Raw genomic sequence first — 19,199 nt, forward strand, 5'->3', positions numbered from 1 at the left:
CTCTGACACTCCCATTCCTATCTGTCAGCCAGAGGTCCCTGATTGGACCAGGTTAACAACCCTGATCAGGGAGTTGATATTCTATAAGGTCCGCCTGACTGACATTGTTGCAATCGCTACAGGATCAAGGTGGGCAGAGTGAAAAGAGACTGAGAGGGAGAGAAATGCTGGGAATGCTCCTCAGGATTGGCAGAGAGATGCTGAGATGAAAGGTGGGGCCAAGAAGGCTGTTTTAATTGCTGGAAGGTGAGGCATGTCCGGGCGATAGCTGGAGACACTAGGTAGAACCAAAGGGACTTGCTCTCCCTGTAGCCTGTGCAGAGAATGGGAGTCAGTCAGAGAATGTAGCAAACTAGTAGAATGCTATGACCACATCATTGTGAAGGCATTCTTGAGAGTGCAGATGTGTTTAAATGAATCTATGAGATTTACCAATAATTAGTAGCTAAAGGAAGGGTGGCTATATTTCCCCAGGGTGTGGGGTGAGTAAGCCTGGAGTGATACTGAGGGATACCAGGGCCGGCCAAACTCTGCTGCTGGGAAAAGAGATGACCCTTCCGCCAGAGATGCATCAAATGCCAAGATACTGGGAAAAAAGATGGATGGGTGGTGCATGCTGATCCCCATCAACCAGGTGCTAGAGGAAGTGACCTGTGTTGGGATGAGTGACCTTTGGAGTTATCCCCCAGCTGGATGGGATTGACACACTCTCCAGTGACCTGGTGGGACCAAAGGTGTGGTCTCCAGGCATCCCACAGAGGTCAGGGAGCGCCTACAGTTGCAGGAGAAAATAAGAAACAAAATTTGAAATTGCTGGAAAAACTCAGCATGTCCAGTAGCATCTGCGAAGAGAAAGCAAAGTTAATGCTTCAGGTCCAGTGACCCTTCTTCAGAACCAGCATTAAAAAATAAGGAGATAACGAGGAAATGGAGACTCCCTTACAGACTTACATGAGTGGACATTGATTCAGTAGGTACTGGTGCCACTAGGATACCATAGGGAGATATTGCAGCTACCTCAAGAAATCCCAATGACTGGGCATATTAAAATATGCACTTTCACTGTCTGTATCTCCACAGGGCCATATCAGGTTGATATGCACCCAGACAGTATGCTTTCAATGATCATCTTTAGAAGTTGGTGAGGGGCCTTATGGACATGCCAGGTTGTGGGAAAACCCCAAGCTGCAATTAAAGCAACTCCCATGATTCCTGTATTGATTTTTGGGAATCCATTCAGCAAGGCCATTTGTGTGTCTAAATAACAACTAGGGATTGGCGCAGGCTTGGTGGGCTGACGGGCCTGATACTGTGCTGTTATTGAATTGTATGGTATATATTAAGGTGTTAAAGGACCACTGTGGGACTGCACCCATTTTGGCAGCACTCAGGGGACATTACCCTCCCTTTGTGTGTTTTCATGTTGCAGTAGCTATCCTTGCCAGCAGTTGGATGATAAGGAACACCCAAAACAGAAACACCTAATGTGATCTGCACAGATTCTCTCAAAAATAAAAGAGCAGAGGATTGGGTTGTGAGATTAAATGGAACAGTATCGACTGAACCTACTTCCAGACACACAAAGGTTGGCTGCTAGGACAAGTTTGGCGGGAGAATGTTATCCTGGAATTAGTAATTGAGTCGTGGAAATATGAGAAGAGCTGAATATTCCCTCAATTCCCCTCTGCTCCCTCAGGGTCCTTCCAATCCCTCCACTCCCTCGTGATCTCTCCTGTTCAAACTCCTCTACTCCCTCATGACCTGTTCTATTCAAATTCCTCCACTCCCTCAGTCTCTGCCCATGCCAAATCCTTCTATTTTCTCTGAATTGCTTCGTGATCTCCCCCAGCTTGTTCTACTGTACCTTGCCCCCGTTCCTTTCTCTTTCTCCCCTTTACCCCGACCCCACCGTTAGCAGAGGAACCTCTGCACCAACTCCACATCCCCTACAAATCTCTGCTCTCGAGCGTTCTCCCCATCAACCCGACTATTGCAATCTACTTTAAATATTGTGTCTTTCCTTCAGTCACTTCCTCCAATCAATCTGCTACCTCCTGCTTGGTGCCTTGATGGACATCCAGCTATGTGGCAGGAGACTATGTAAACATAACTGCTGCTATTTGTGGCCCTACGGGATTGGCTTGGCCTACCAATCAATTAAAAGCAAATGCAAAACAGAGACAAGAAGAAAAAAAAACAACCCTTCTGAACTTGCTTCGTCCACATCTGAGTTTGAGCAGCACACTTGGATCAAATGTAAACGTTGTGACTGTGTTCCTGTGTGTACCTTGGCTCATTTCAAACCGATGCTGAGATGAATTGTGAAGAAATGAATGTTTTTGATGTTTGTCAGCCTGTCTGAGATTGCCAAAAGCTCTGAAACCAACTTCATAATATCCTGAAGCTGAGTCTGTCTCACTGAATACATGATGGCCATGAAGAAACTCCAGGGGAACTGTATCAAGAGTAGGGTTAGTGATAAGGTAGTGTAGCTCACTACCATGAAAATGGTTGTAGTGGATGGTGTAATGGATTTAATGTATAAAGACAAGATCAAAATTGTTTACATAGTCTCCTGCCACAAAGCTGAATGTCCATCAAGGCACTAGGCAGGAGATCAAAATTGCCCACTGTACTCGAGGTGTGGCCTTGCCGATATCCCGTATAATTATCTTCTTCCTCTTGTACTCCAATTTCTTTGTAATTACTAGCTAAGTATCAGTTGCAACATGGGATCTCATTTTAAGGTTTGTTTTTATAAGCACTTTTAGTTTGAAAATTAGGTATAGGATGAAGAGGGAATGAATTAGCTTGAAACTAATCATGAGACCTTACCAGTTTGCAGCAGGAAATCTCCTAATAGTTGCTGCACTTACCTGCAGGTGAAGGTAAGGGTGTTGCTAACGTCGAGCGAGTATTCTGTTCCCGAGATATTGAGTGTGGGCGCTGTCATCGAGAATCCCTGCACCAAACCTGTGGAGAGTTAGGGATTCCAGTCATTTTAAATATTGGAGATATTCTATTCAGAATTCAAAGTACCATGTGACTCCTTCCTGTGGGCCCAGAGCTGAGGATAAAGACCTCAGTACACATGCAGTCCCAAACTATGACATCTTTAATTCAGTCTTGCCACATCATTATCCTGGTCCACAAGCCTGGTCATAGAAACAGAGAGTCTTATAATAAAGAAGAAGGCCATTCACTTCCACCTGCTTCTACTGGCCCTTTGAAACAATGATATAATCTTTCCCCATTGCAATATAAAATTGAAAGTTCCTACTCAGCTTCCACTGATCTTCCATGCAACACAATCCAAATTGCAACACCCTCTGTAAACAAAATTCACCTCCTCTGGCTCTCATGCCAATCACCTGAAATCTGTCTCTTCTGGTCACTAACCCTCTTGCTACTGGACACAGTATCTCCCTGCCCGCCTCTATCAAAATCCTATGCAACATTGAACACCTCGGTTACATCTCCCCTAGAATTTATTTTTACTCGATGCAACAATCCCAACCTCGCTAGTTGTTTTATGTGAGGAAACAGATTGTGAAACGGTCCTCTGATGTAGTGGAATGGTTGGAGGCTGCACCCAGAATAAATGGTAAGTTTGCCAATCATCAACACTCTGTTTGTAAATGAGACTCTTGCCTTCTCCACCTTCAATCTTCTAGGGTGTTATAAGGAATCTCATCGCAAGTACCTCATGATCTCAGGGCCATTCAGTAGCTCTCTACCCCAGCGCAATGGACTTAGCTGCAATGCACTGAATGTACAAGTCCAGGAGCAAGGTCAAGTCAAGTTGCCATAGTCTTCCCAGACCATAGGGGCTGCTCTCTCATTAGAAAGAGACAATTGGTGGTGATTTAACCTGAGGGCCACCATACCTCAGGGGAGGAGAGAGGTTGAGAAGGAGAGTACTCCAATGTAACCTCAGCCGGTGCAGGGATGGAACCCATGGTATTGGTATCATATTGCTTCACAAACCCACCGTCTAGCCAACTGAGCTAAACTGACCTCCACACTGACAGTGAGTGGGTAAGGGCTGGGCTGACTGCGCAGTGGAATATAACTGGAAACAGAGCATGCTTTGCAGGTCTTCCTAAGGCCAACCCAATGTTGGGTCAGAACACTCATTTCAATCACTTAGGCAACCGGCCTACTTTTGGCAACTGAAATACAGGCCCCTCGCCACAGTAAAGTTTCAGATAACACCCTGGGACAGAAGGAGTGATTTCAGGAGTGAGAGAAGAGTTGTGGCTGTGGTAAGAGTGAAAGACAGGAACACAGAAAATAGGAGCAGGAGTAGACTGTGTGGTCTTTTGTGCCTGCTACAACATTTCATCTTAATCTATTCCCATGTCAACTACTATCACCGTGGCAACATTCCTTCACACATGGATGATGTGAGAATTTGGAACTTTCTCCCAAAAAGCAGATGAGGCTGGGGAGTCATTTGGAAGTTTCAAAACTGAGTTGGATGATTTTTTTGGCGGAACATTTTGAATGTTATAGAAATGGAGTAAATGGAGTTAAAATGTCAGATCAGCCATGACCCAATTGAATGGGGCTTGAATAACTAAATGGTCTCTTCCTCTTCCTGTGAAGAAGATTGTTGGGGATTAGGTCCCCAGAGGAACCTTATGATGATGTCTCAGAACTACACATCATTGAGTATGAATGGTATGGAGTGGAAGGAGTTAGAACATTCTGGAAGAACATCATCAGACTGCAACATTCTAGAATGAATCACTGATCTTGCAGAAGCCAGCAGAGAAACAACAAAAACACATCTTTACCTCAAGTATTTCTAAACCTGTCAGAGCCTTTCCTTAACTCACTTATCGACACAGATGAATCAAGTTAAAGACCTGGGGAGCAGTGAAGGGGTAAGGAAAGAAGCTATACAGCAAATGTTGAAAAAAGTACTCGGGATAACTTATTTGAGTATGTATAAAACTATTGATCATTGTTTAAGATGACGGGAGAAAAGCTCAGGGAGGGGTGTTGTGTAAGGGTCCTAGAACAAGCTTGCAATGAGATCACAGAGTTCCACATCACTGAGTATAAATAGTATAGAGTAGGCGGAGCTCAGACACTGAAAAAGCACCATCAGATTGCTGTACTCTAGAATGAGAGCTCATGGATATGAACAAACAAAGAAAATATATTAGTCCTTTACTTAATATAACTACAAATCAGAGCCTGGGCTATCCATGATTGCGACTTACAGCTGTTTTTAATATTAATTTATAATAAATAGTGTCACTTTGAAAATTTTGACTGTGACTTCTCACCCAGTCTGTCTTGAACCTCCAACTCATGGTGTGGCATCACATGATAAAAGAAAGAGGGATGAGATTTACTTCAAGGAATTGAGCAGATCAGATAAGTGAATACAATGAGTTGAGACTTTGCAGGAGTTGATACAACAGAATGAATGGCTTGCTAGGCCATTTCAGAGGGCAGCTGAGAGTCAAAAATATTATCGCGGATCAGGAGACAAATGTAGGCTAGACCAGGTAAGGATGGCAGATTTCTTTCCCTGAAGGACATTAGTGAACCAGATGAGTTTTTCCCAACAGTCAACAATGGTTTCATGCTCATCATTAGACTCTTAAGTGCAAAATTTTATTGAACTAAAACTTCACCATCTGTTCTGGCAGGATTTGAACCTGAGTTTCTGGATTAATAGCCCAGTGATACAAGCCATCACCTACCCTACATTCACCAAAGATCCTCAGACAGCATCTTCCAAATCCACGATCACTTCCTTCTGGAAGGACAAGGGCAGCTGACACACAACCCCCTGCAAATTCCCTTCCAAACCACTCACCATCCTGACTTGGAAGTATATTGCTGTTCCTTCAATATCGCTGGATCAAAATCCTGGAATTCCTTCCTTAAGAGTGTTGTGGGGCTACCTACAGCACATGGACAGCAACAGTTCAGGAAGGAGGCTTACCACTACCCTCTCAAGGGCAACTAGGGGCAGGCAATAAATCCTGGCCCGGGCAGTGACATCCATGTCCCATGAGTGAATGAAAAAAATGAGCTTCATTTTAGTTAGAAATGGCATATGGATGCTACTGGCTAGGTAAGGATTTATTACCCATCCCTAATTGTCCAGAGGGCAGCTAAAAGTCAACCTCATTGCTGAAGGTCTGGAGTGACATATGGACCAGATGAGGTAAGAATGGCAGATTTCCTTGACACGTACGTCTGTAATGCTAGGACTTCTTATTTCTTTATACTTCTGATTTTTATCCCCTAAGGACTTGCACCTAGATACCTAAGATGACATCATAAGTGGCAAATTGCAAACTCGTCACTGTACTCATGTGACAATAAAGCCAATTCTAATTGAACCATATGAGTGTTTATGTCTATTGACCTAGTTACCATGAGGCCAAATTTTTATTGAATTGAGAATTCATCGGTTTCTGTGGTAAGATTTGAACCGATGTAGCCAGCACATTAGAGTCAAGAGTGTGTTGCTGGAAAAATACAGCAGGTTGGGCAGCATCCAAGGAGCAGGAGAATCGATGTTTCGGGCATAAGCCCTTCATCAGGAATCAGCCAGTGCCTGTATTTACACCTCCAGCATCTGCAGTCCTCACTTTCACCCAGCACATTAGCCCAGGTTTCTGGATGAGTAGCTCAGTGACGTACCATGAGCTAAGTGACGGGCTGCCTGGCTGTTATGGATAATCCTATAGGCTCTGATTAAAAACTTCTGAACCCTGTGGCTTTTGCAGGAGCTGGTGACACAGACGTCAACCTCAGGCTCTGTCTGTCTGTACTGAAAATGGGAACTTTTCCAAATGCACAAGTCTTCAAAGAGAAAGATTCAGTTCCATAGCTTTAGCTGCCTCACATTCACACTGGCAAACAAATAAACTTGCCTCCCAATGAGAAAGACTTTTCACAAATATCTCTCAATAGTGCCAAAGGCAGTTAGTGGAGTAATTATTCCCAGATAAGACTGCAATCCTGTTATGCACTTCCCCTGCTCCCCATTTCTATTTAAACACCATGTGTGGGTGTAAGAAATGCCAGATGTTTAGAATGGGTTATTATTAAATAGTTTGGTCTCATCAGTCCAGGGGTTTGTGCCATTGAGACATTGTAACAGTTTATTTTGGAAAAGATAAACCCGCCTTTCACCTCTCCCTTTCTTGACTTTCAATGGCCCAAGTGCATTACCCAACAATCTATTCATCACACACAAACCCAAGGAGATCCATGAAACTCTTCAAGGCCAATGCTCCTGGTGCCTGTACCGTGGAAGGGCAGTGAAATCAGAGGGGAAATACAGAGGGCATGTAACACTGCTGGAGGGACAATACTTTGGAATGTCACACTGTCAGACGGGTAGCACTGAGGGAGTGCTGCACTGTCAGAGGATCAATACTGAGGGAGTGCCGCACTGTCAGAGGGTCAGTACTGAGGGAGTGCTGTACTATCAGAAGGTCAGTACTGAGGGAGTGCTGAACTGTCAAAGGGTCAGTACTGAGGGAGTGCTGCACTGTCAAGAGAGTCAGTACCTTGGAAGTGATGCACTGTCAGAGCAAGGAGCACTTTACAGTGCTGGAGGAACTGTTTTCTACATTAAGCATCAACCAGGAGCCCCAGCTGTACTCGAAGGCAGATCTGAAGGATCCCATGCAGTAGGAGTTCCCTGGGACAATATTTATCCCTTGTGTCACTATATACTGGTTAACTGTTCCTGCATACAAATTGGTTTGTCATTCCAACAATACAATCACGGGTACCCTTAAGTGGCTCTTTGGCCAAAGGTTGTTTTGCAAGGTCCTGTGATTGAGAAAGGTGCCATAGAAATGCAAACATTTCTTTCACTTGCAGTGAAGGTCCAGAAATCACCAGCTCAGTTTCAGTTCAGTGCTTGCTGTTGAACAGCCCACACATCGTCCGAAATTTGAAAAAACAGGATACTGAGGATGATGTTTGAAAATTCACAGAAGGTGGGTGGGGGTTCCTGTTTTCCTGCGTGTTTACAGAATCTTGAACACCAAATAATCCAACTGCATCAGTGCTCCTCAGAGCAGGACAGATGGACTTTGTATGCACCCATATGTAGCATCAGTGAACAATACCAATGTCGATTTCTGATCGATTCGAGTGTATTGGTGGCGCCAACACTGTTTGAGATAAAAATTGTACAGAAATTATAAGAAGAGAAATTGGTTGATGGGTCCCCGGTATTGTTTAACTCTACACAAGCATATTTTCGGCATCACATTCGATTAGCATAGCCTTCTCTTCCTTCCTCCGTCATATGTTTATGCAGCTTCTGTGTAAATGCTATTCACCTCCACCATCTCTTGTAGTGGTGAGTTCCCCATTCCCACCACTCACGTACAGTTATGTAGAATTTACAGAGTGACTTTTCTCGACGTTGGCAGAATTCCTGTCTCCGAATCAAAAGCCGTAACCTCACATCAGGCAGCCCCAGTCAGAGGCAGGGCCTGTGACACTGCATCCCAGTGACAGTCCACAGATTTACACGGAGTTGGCAGTATGTGCAGGATCCTCATCCAGTGTCTCACCATTGTTTGGGGGTCTCTAGGGAATGTGTGAGCATTTACAGGGAGTCCCTGGGGAGTGGGTTTCCACAACTTACAGGGATTTGCAGGGGGGAGTGTCAGTGTTTACACTGGATTCCCAGGATTGTGTCAGTATTTTTAGAGGGTCTGTGGGAATTTCTCAGGATTTACACAAGGGTTTTTTTTTGGAGAATGTTAGTATTTACAGGGACTCCAAGGAATATATCAGTAGTTAGAAGGGGTCCCCATGGGTGTGCTGGTAATTCAGAGCTCCTTGAGAATGTATCAGTATTTACAGGGACTGTGTGTATATTTACACGGGGGTCCCTGGGGACTTTGTGTGTATTTACAGGGGGGTCCCTGGGGAGTGTATGTATGTTTACAGGGGGTCTCTGGGGAGTGTGTGTGTATATTTACGGGGAGTCCCTGGGGAGTGTGTGTGTATATTTACAGGAGGGGGTCCCTGGGGACTGCGTGTATATTTACAGGGGGGTCCCTGGAGAGAGTGTGTGTACTTACAGGGGGTCCCTGGGGAGTGTGTGTACATTTACAGGGGGGTCCCTGGGGAGTGTATGTGTATTTACAGAGAAGTCCCTGGGGAGTGTGTGTATATTTACAGGAGGGGGTCCCTGAGGAGTGTGTGTGTATTTACAGGAGGGGGTCCCTGGGAATGTGTGTGTATTTACAGGGGGGTCCATGGGGAGTGTGTGTGTATTTACAGGGGGGGTCCCTGGGGAATGTATGTGTATTTAGAGGGGGTCCCTGGGGAGTGTATGTATATTTACAGGGCGGTCCCTGTGGAGCGTGTGTGTATTTACAGGGGGGTCCCTGAGGAGTGTGTGTGTATTTACAGGGGGGTCCCTGGGGAGTGTGTGTATATTTAAAGGGGGTCCCTGGGGAATGTGTGTGTATTTACAGAGGGGTCCCTGGGGAGTGTGTGTGTATTTACAGAGGGGTCCCTGGGGAGTGTGTGCATATTTAAAGGGGGTCCCTGGGGAGTGTGTGTGTATTTACAGGGGGAGGTCCCTGGGGAGTGTGTGTGTATTTACAGGGGGCCCCTGGGGAGTGTGTGTATATTCAAAGGGAGTCCCTGGGAAGTGTGTGTGTATTTACAGGGGAGTCTGGGGAATGTGTGTGTATTTACAGGGGGGAGTCCCTGGGGAGTGTGTGTGTATTTACAGTGGGGTCCCTGGGGAGTGTGTGTGTATTTACAGGGGGGTCCCTGGGGAGTGTGTGTATATTTACAGGGGGGGGGGGTTCCTGGGGAGTGTGTGGGTATTTACAGGGGAGTCCCTGGGGAGTGTGTGTGTATTTACAGGGGTGTTCCTGGGGAGTGCGTCAGTATTCGTGGTGGGTTCCTATAGAGTTGGTGTTGTAGTGGGACTGTCATTGCGCCGTTCAATCAAAGACACAGGCTGATACTCTGTCTATGGTTTGAATCCCAACAAGGTCAATGGACCAGACAGAGGAAATCTCTCCTCTGGATAGAGTCACACCTGGCACAAAGGGAGATGGTTGTGATTGTTGTAGATCAGTCATCTCAGCTCCAGGACCTCTCTGTAGGAGTTCCTCCGGGTAGGTATTCATTACACACTTCTGGAATAGGTGGAACTTGACCCTGGGTCTCCAGAATTAGAGAAATTAGCACTGCTCCACTAGGACCTTTCCTCAGGACAGTGACCTGGGCCCAACTATCTTCAGCTGCTTAATGATTAATGAGCTTCCTTCATTATAAAGTCAGAAGTGGGGATGGTGGCTGATGATTTCACAATTTCCAGCATTAATTGGAGCTCCTCAGCTATTGAAGTAGTCAGTGTCCATATGCAGCAAGACAGGTTGGTAAGTGTCTCATCCTATTCACACCACAATGTGCTTGGCAATGACCATATCCAACAAGTGAGAAGCTAAACACCACCCTTTGATGTTTAAGGTATTACTATCAATGAATCCCTTGCCTTCAACATTGAGCAGAAACTGAACTGGATCAGCCTATAAATAATAATACAGATGTCAGGCTGGGAATCCTGTATCAAGTAGGTGACCTCCCGACTACCCAAAACCCATCTACCATCCACAAGGCACAAGTCAGGAGTGTGACTGAATATTCTCTCGATTTTCCTGGATGAGTTACAGAGCCAACAGCTCTTGAGAAACTTGACACCATCCAAGACAATGTAGCGCACTTGGCCAGACTCTACCCGCAACCTTCAAGGCTTGTATACCCTTGAGTTTAGAAGACTGAGAGGGGATCTGATTGAGACATATAAGATTATGAAAGGATTGGACACTCTGGCAGCAGGAAACACGTTTCCGCTGATTGGTGAGTGCCGAACCAGAGGACACAGCTTAAAAATACGGGGTAGACCATTTAGGACAGAGATGAGGAGAAACTTCTTCACCCAGAGAGTTGTGGCTGTGTGGAATGCTCTGCCCCACTGTGAGCAGATCTGGGCACTATACTTTAGGAAGGATTTACTGGCCTTGGTGAGAGTACAACTCAGGAGAAAGTAAGGACTGCAGATGCTGGAGATCAGAGTCGAGAGTGTGATGCTGGAAAAGCACACAGGTCAGGTAGCATCCGAGAAGTAGGAGAGTCGACTTATGGGCACAAGCCCTTCATCAGGAATGTCAATATACAAGTTAGATTTATACCTGGATTTCAGAGGTTATGAGGAAAGATTAGGCCTATTCATAGACCATCGATTCCCTACAGTGTGGAAACAGGCCCTTTGGCCCAACAAGTCCACACCGACCCTCCAAAGAGTAACCCACCCAGACCCATTCCCCTACTATCCTATATTTACCCCTGACCAATGCTCCTAACCTACGCATCCCTGAACACTATGGGCAATTTAGCATGGCCAATTCACTTAACCTGTGTGGAGTACCCGGAGGAAACCCATGCAGTCATGGAGAGAATGTGCAAATTCCACACAAACAATCACCCAAGGCTGGAATTGAACCCAGGCTGCTGGTGCTGTAAGGCAGCAGTGCTAACCACTGAGCCACCATGCCGTCCTACAGATTACAAATTAGGCCTGCTTTCTCTAGAATTTAAAAGGATAGAATGATCTGATCAAAGTCTTTAAGATATCAACAGGAAAAGACAGAGTAGATAAAGATAAACTATTCCCACAGATTGGAGATTCTAAAATTAGGTGGCACAGTCTGAGAATTAGGGCTAGATTGTTCAGGAGAGATGTTAAGAAGCACTTCTTCACAAAAAGAGTGGGAGAGGTTTGCAATTGTCTTGAACAAACAGCAGTGGATGCTGTATCAGTTGTTAATTTTAAATCTGAGATAGATACATTTTTGTTCAGTAAAGGGATGAATGGCCTTATATTGGCCTTATATTTGCTTTCTGGAGGCCATCCACAATTCTGAAGGGCTGCTGTGCACCAGTTTAACAGGGGGAACTGTATTACTTGCTTCTCAAAGTGGCTTCGTCCCTTTCCTTGCAGTGTCGGAAAACTGCCAGCCAATACAAACTGACGAACAGCCCTGTGGTCCCAGCAGCACTAGCAGGGAGTGATATACCCTGCTTGGAATGCAGGCAGTTCCACCTCGCTAAGTAAACCAAGCAAGCCTGGGGTCAAGGGTCTCAGTGAAGACGGGATGAGGGCAATGATGGAAATAAGAGTAAATGAGACCTCCCGGTCTGACTCTTGTACACCTCAAATGAACCTCCAGTATTTCCAGCTATTACGTTTGTTTAAAATAGTTTTTCCTTCTGGGTGTATGCTGTACACCCAAATGTGTTCGAATGAAAGATCTATGCAAATTTGACCTGACATCTCTACTTTTTAATTTGATCCACCTACACTTGTGGTGCTTCCTGTTTTTTTAAAAGATTGCATACAACCTTTTGAAAAGATGCAGTGCCATAAACCTCAAATCTATTCACAAAAGCAGAGCTGGAAATGTGCATAGTGTTTATGTGAGAAACAAATGTTAAACTGGTTCCAAAGAAGACGCATGTTGGACTCAGAATGTTAACCGTGTTATCCTTTCCACAGATGCTGCTAGATCTACTGAGTTTCTCCAGCACTTTCCATTTCTGTTGCAGCTATACTTTGGTTGTATTTAAAGGAAGTGTATGGAACTTTTAAGCTACTGAAAGGCAAACAGCAGTGCAAGTATGGGAACCCGATGAGTGGTCCAACAAAATGTAACAGCAAGAAAAGAGAAGGGAGCTGGGTTTAGCTGTAAACTGTGGTCCTCAAACTCAAACTCCCATAAGAAGCATTGAATCTGGAGCTTCCACAATGAAACTGGTTAGTGAGGAATCAAAATGTAAGGGGAATTTTTTTTCTGTCTCTTTCTCTCTCAAATGGCATGAGACTTTGCATTGTGCATGGTGTACTTGGATGGACAACCTGTCTGAGAGGAGAGGACATAATAAGTTTCCTTCTATTTTTGTTTCGACAAGGCAACTCCCCAAAGTCAAGCAATAGCCTCCTCACTGGCCAAGTTAAAGGAGAATTTCACAACTTAATGTTGACGGCCTATCTACTATCAAATTGAATCTCATTGGATGTCTTTCCACCCAACACTTATCTTTAGCGAGGAAGTCATGACATGAAAGCAAGTCAGTGGAATATTTCCAAACTTGGCAGGAGTTAGCAAATCGCTTGAATTTAATGAGGAAATGAAGCAACTGCTCAGGCACAGTCAAAGACGATCCAACACGACTAATTAGACTTGGAATGTCAACCAATTGAGTCATCTGGTCTGACTGATTCTTGCACTTGTTATGGTTTCCATCTGACTCACACAAACTTCATAAATTTGGCTCTCAGTGCGAGTGAAGTTAATCTTTTGATTTCGAACATCCAACCTCCTTCAACACCATCACCTTCCCCCCTCCCCCACTCGCTATTTTCCTCAACATGGCTGTGCTCAGTTCCTCACTAAGCCTTCCTGTCTTGTTGCTGCTAAGCTCTGACCTGCCCTTCCTATGACACCATGGACCCTGCTCTTGCAATCCTAATTAATGGTATCTTTCCAGTAACTTGTAGGGGCAAAAACAGTACAGATCTTGAAGGAGTGTACAATCCAACACCTTGATACTCTTTCATATTGCAATGTTGCAAATACTCGATGGAGGGCATATTCTTCCCTGGGAGTTTAATCGGAATCATCAGATCCTATCAACCAGCACCTGCTTATTAATAAATGTCCCAGTGTCACTTAGGTAAGATTTCTCCAGGGCCACTTATTTCCTGATCTCATTTCAGCTTTGGTTCAAAGATAGACAAAAGAGTGATTTTCGGAGGTGAGGTGTGAGTGATTGCCTTGGCATCAAGGCCACATTCGAACGAGCGTGGCATCCAGGAGCCCTAGCAAAACTGGAATCAATAGGAACTGGGGAAAGTTCTCCACTGCTTGGAGTCACACCTGGCACAGAGGAAGATGGCTGTGTTTATTGGAGGACAGTCATCTTAGCTCCAGGATATCTCAACAGGAGATGTGTCCCAGGCCCAAACATCTTCAGCTACTTCATCAGTGACCTTGCCTCCCTCATTAGGTCAGGAGTGAGGGTTCATCACTCTTTGCTCCTCAGGTATTGAAGCTACCAAAGTTCAAATGCAGCAAGACTTACATGCAAATGACGGGAAATAACCATCTCCAACAAGAGAGAAACTATCCCATGACATTTGTTAAATGTACATCAACATTCTGGGGTTACCATTGGCTGGAAAATAGACTAACCATATAAATACTGTGGCTACAACAGCAGGTCAGAGGTTAGGAATCTTGTCAGAAGTAACTAATCTCTTGACTCTCCAAAGCCTGTTCACCATCAACAAAGCACTAGTTAGGATTGTGATGGGCTGTTCCTAACTTGCCTGGATGAGTGCAGCTCTGACAACACTTAAGAAGCTTGGCACCATCCAGGACAAAGCTGCTCACTTGATTGATTCCTCAAGCACAAATATTCAGACCCTCCACCACTGATGCTCAGTAGCAGCAGTATCTACTGTCTAAAAGATGCACTTTAGAAATTCACCAAGCCTCCTTTGGAAACGCTTTCCAAACTCATGATCCACTTGTGTCTAGAAGGGCAAAGGGCAGCAAATATGTGGGAACATCACCGACTGCGAGTTCCCTTCCAAGCCACTCATCATCCTGACTTGGAAATGTATCAGCTTTCCTTCAGTGTTGCTGGATCAATATCCTGGAAGTCCCTCCCTAACAATGCGGGTCTACTTACAGCAGATGGACCACAACAGTTCAAGACCATGAAACCAATATTGATTGTAGAAACTATCTGGTTCACTAAAGATCTTTTTTTTAGATTAGATTACTTACAGTGTGGAAACAGGCCCTTCGGCCCAACAAGTCCACACCGACCCGCCGAAGCGCACCCACCCATACCTATTCCCCTACATCTAACACTACAGGCAATTTAGCATGGCCAATTCACCTAACCTGCACATTTTTTTTGGACTGTGGGAGAAAACTGGAGCACCCGGAGGAAACCCACGCAGACAAGGGGAGAATGTGCAAACTCCACACAGTCAGTCAGTCGCCTGAGGCGGGTATTGTACCCGGGTCTCTGACACTGTGAGGCAGCAGTGCTAACCACTGTGCCACCGTGCCGCCCTAAAGGAGGCAAGGAAATCAGCCGTTCTTACCTGGTCTGGCCTAGGTGTGGCTCCAAACCCACAGAAATGCTGTTAACCGGTGACTGTCCTCTGGGGAATTCGGGGTGGAAATAAATACTGGCCTGGCCAGCAATGGCCACATCCCAAGAATGAGTAAAAAGAGAACAAGAAGGCAGCTCACTACTGCCTTCTCCAGGGCAAGTAAGAATGGGCAATAAATGCTGGCCCTGACAACAAAACCCACTGCCCATGCATGAATAAAATAAAGACAATTCTGCTGGGAATTTGGATGTGTAATAAATATAGTGTTGCATTCATGAGAAATCAAACCATAGGTTAATTGGTGGACCACTCACACACATCAGAAATTCATGTGTTCACATCTCGAGCCAAAGCTTTCAGTACATAATCCAGAGACTGTTCCATTAGACTGACACACAATGCATTGCTGGGACACTGTTCCATCAGACTGACAGTGCAGCACTCCCTCATTACTATTCCTCTGATAGTGCAGCACTCCCAGTACTGACCCTCTGACAGTGCAGCACTCCCTCAGTACTGTTGCTACTACAGTGCAGCACTCCCTCAGTACTGTCCCTTCTACAGAGCAGCACTCCCTCAATACTGACCCTCTGACAGTGCGGCACTCCCTCAGCACTGACCCACTGACAGTGTAGCACTCCCTCAGTACTGACCCTCTGACAGAGTGGCACTCCCTCAGCACTGACCGACTGACAGTGTAGCACTCCCTCAGTACTGACCCTCTGATAATGCAGCACTGACTTGGTACTGTCCCTGTGACAGTGCAGTGCTCCCTCAGCACTGTGCCCCCAACAATACGGATGTGCCTCAGTATTGTTACCCCCAACATTGCATTGCTTTCTGAGTACTGCTTTCTCAACAGTATAGATCTCCATCAGTACAGAACCCTGTGACTGACACAGCTTCTCAATAAAAGCACCCCTTCCCCAAGTCAGCACTTTTCCTCTCTTATGGGAACGGCTATGAGGAACCTCATGCAGACTGACAGAGTCCTGATGTTGCATTGGCTCCAAAAGAACCTGACTCAATGCGTGCAAACAAATGAATCTTCTGTAGCAAGCTCTGTAATCCAATTGCACCTCTGCAGCAATTCAGAATTTGTTGGAATCTGTTAAGGATAATGAAATAACTCTATAGACGCCACTATCCCATCACCAAGTCACTCTTTGTTTACACATGGTAAGTCCTTGCCACTGATCCCTCAGAGTCAGTTCTCAGAATGAACAGAACCTCCAACACTCCTGTTTCTATCTGTCAGCCAGGGCTCCCCGATTGGACCAGGTTAACAGCCCCAATCAGGGAACTCATATTCTATGAAGTCCACGTGGTTGACCTCAATACAATCACGAGGAGGATAGAATTCTTCACAATCAGCTCCAGAAAACTGTTAAACCATCAGGCTAAGAGTAACCACTTTTGGCTTGTCAATGCCTATCCATCTCATCATTAGTGTGCTACTGGTTTTATCGACGTGTAGAATGTTACAGTCTGAAAGGGGGCCATGCCGCCCAAAATTCCTGTCTTGCCTCTTACATGGAGCTATCCAATTAGTCCCACTCCCTTCACTTGCTTATCCAGTTCCCTTCTGAAAATTACTTTGGAATCTGTTCCCTCCACCATTTAAGGCATCGCAGTCCAGTTCACAACAACTCCCAACTTGAGAGATATTAGTTTCCTCATCTCCTGCTTTGCCAATGAGCTTAAATCTGTATTCTCTGGTTGCTGACCATCCTATAAGTGGAGACAGTTCATCTTACTTCCTTCATCAAAACAGTTCCCTTCTCCAGTAAAACGTCTGTTTCCTTGACTTTGCCTATACAACAAGTAATGATCAATCTAAGGAAAATTCAACCAATAAATCCCAGTTTTTGTCTTTTCCAATTGGGAGCAGGACTCAACACCTTTGGAAATGACGGTTCCAGATTTTCAAAACCCTTTGGGTGATGTGGTGCTCTCTGAATGGCTGTGTTTTCTATGTTCTGAGCTCCGTCCAAGAGGAAGTCATTCTCTAGATCTATCCTGTTAACTTATTTTCTTGCCTTGGACACTTTGATGAGAATCTGGATCAGTGGTGCTGGAAGAGCACAGCAATTCAGGCAGCATCCGAGGACAGGCAAAATCAACGTTTCGGGCAAAAGCCCTTCATCAGGAATAAAGGCAGAGAGCCTGAAGCGTGGAGAGATAAGCTAGAGGAGCTTATCTCTAGCCTATCTCTCCACGCTTCAGGCTCTCTGCCTTTATTCCTGATGAAGGGCTTTTGCCCGAAACGTTGATTTTGCCTGTCCTCGGATGCTGCCTGAATTGCTGTGCTCTTCCAGCACCACTGATCCAGAATCTGGTTTCCAGCATCTGCAGTCATTGTTTTTACCACTTTGATGAGAATGCCCCTTCGAACTGAAGGCTGTGGAAGTCTAGTCCATGCAACCTTTCCTCAACATTTGAATCAGTAAGTGTCTAATGACACTCTGGTGAGATGATACTACAGCCTCACAAAGCTGTATACAGAGTTTTTCCCATTTACAGGATGTGGGAATCACTCACCATGTCAACATTTATTGTCAATCTCTGACTGACCATGAACTGAATGGCTTATTAGGCCTTCTCAGAGGGATGGTTAAAAGACCAGTCACAACTTGATGGTCTGGAGTCACGTGCAGGCCAGACTAGATAAGGATTGCTGATTTCCATCCTTGAAGGACATCCTCAATGGGTATTGATGACAAACACAACAGTTACATGATTATTGTTACACTTGCTTTCCTCAGTCCAGATTGTTTTTAAATGAATTCAAATTTGACTCTGTGGCATTTGAACCCATGCCCTCAGGTCACTAGTCTAGGACTCTCATTGCTAGTCCAGTGACATTACCACTCCACCACTGTCTCTCCTTCCTAACCTACCAATGCATTACACAGAAACAAATACAGTTGAACCAGGTAGGATTGCACCAACCTGTTTGTACAATTGAAGAGTCTTTTCCCATTTTACACGTAAATTCAGGACAGGAATAGGCCATGCGGCCCTCAAGTTTCCCCTGCTGGAAGTTCATGGCTGACCTATTTCCAAATTCCACATTGTCATAAGACCGTAACATCATAAGGTGTAGCAGCATTACAGCTGTGCTGAGGGAGGATATTCCTGGAAATACATCCAGGGAAACTGAGATGGAACTGAGAAATAAGAAAGGGATGATCACCTTATTGGGATTGTATTATAGACCCCCCAGTAGTCAGAGGGAAATTGAGAAACAAACTTGTAAGGAGATCTCAGCTATCTGTAAGAATAATAGGGTGGTTATGGTAGGGGATTTTAACTTTCCAAACATCGACTGGGACTCTCATAGTGTTAAAGGTTTAGATGGAGAGGAATTTCTTAAGTGTGTACAAGACAATTTTCTGATACAGTGTGTGGATGTACCGACTAGAGAAGGTGCAAAACTTGACCTACTCTTAGGAAATAAGGCAGGGCAGGTGACTGAGGTGTCAGTGGGGGAGCACTTTGGGGCCAGCGACCATAATTCTATTCGTTTTAAAATAGTGATGGAAAAGGATAGACCAGATCTAAAAGTTGAAGTTGTAAATTGGAGAAGGGCCAATTTTGATGGTATTAGGCAAGAACTTTTGAAAGCTGTTTGGAGGCAGATGTTCGCAGGTAAAGGGACGGCTGGAAAATGGGAAGCCTTCAGAAATGAGATAACAAGAATCCAGAGAAAGTATATTCCTGTCAGGGTGAAAGGGAAGGCTGGTAACTATAGGGAATGCTGGATGACTAAAGAAATTGAGGGTTTGGTAAAGAAAAAGAAGGAAGCATATGTCAGATATAAACAAGATAGATCAAGTGAATCCTTAGAAGAGAATAAAGTAAGAGTATACTTAAGAGGGAAATGAGCCGGGCAAAAAGGGGACATGACATAGTTTTGGCAAATAGAATTAAGGAGAATCCAAAGGGTTTTTACAAATACATTAAGGACAAAAGGGTAACT

General features: G+C 44.9%; 1 protein-coding gene across 2 annotated transcripts in view; it reads right to left on the reverse strand.

The window, feature by feature from the left end:
* The window catches only part of flt4 (fms related receptor tyrosine kinase 4), a 225,652-nt gene that overhangs the window by 132,007 nt on the left and 74,446 nt on the right, over positions 1-19,199 (reverse strand). For both annotated transcript variants that reach the window (XM_043703133.1, XM_043703132.1), the window contains exon 2: positions 2,877-2,973. In XM_043703133.1, coding sequence (XP_043559068.1) covers positions 2,877-2,973 — 97 coding nt within the window. The remainder of the gene's footprint in view (positions 1-2,876; positions 2,974-19,199) is intronic.

This window comes from Chiloscyllium plagiosum, chromosome 14 (assembly GCF_004010195.1).
Source record: "Chiloscyllium plagiosum isolate BGI_BamShark_2017 chromosome 14, ASM401019v2, whole genome shotgun sequence".
Taxonomy (NCBI): Eukaryota; Metazoa; Chordata; class Chondrichthyes; order Orectolobiformes; family Hemiscylliidae; genus Chiloscyllium; species Chiloscyllium plagiosum.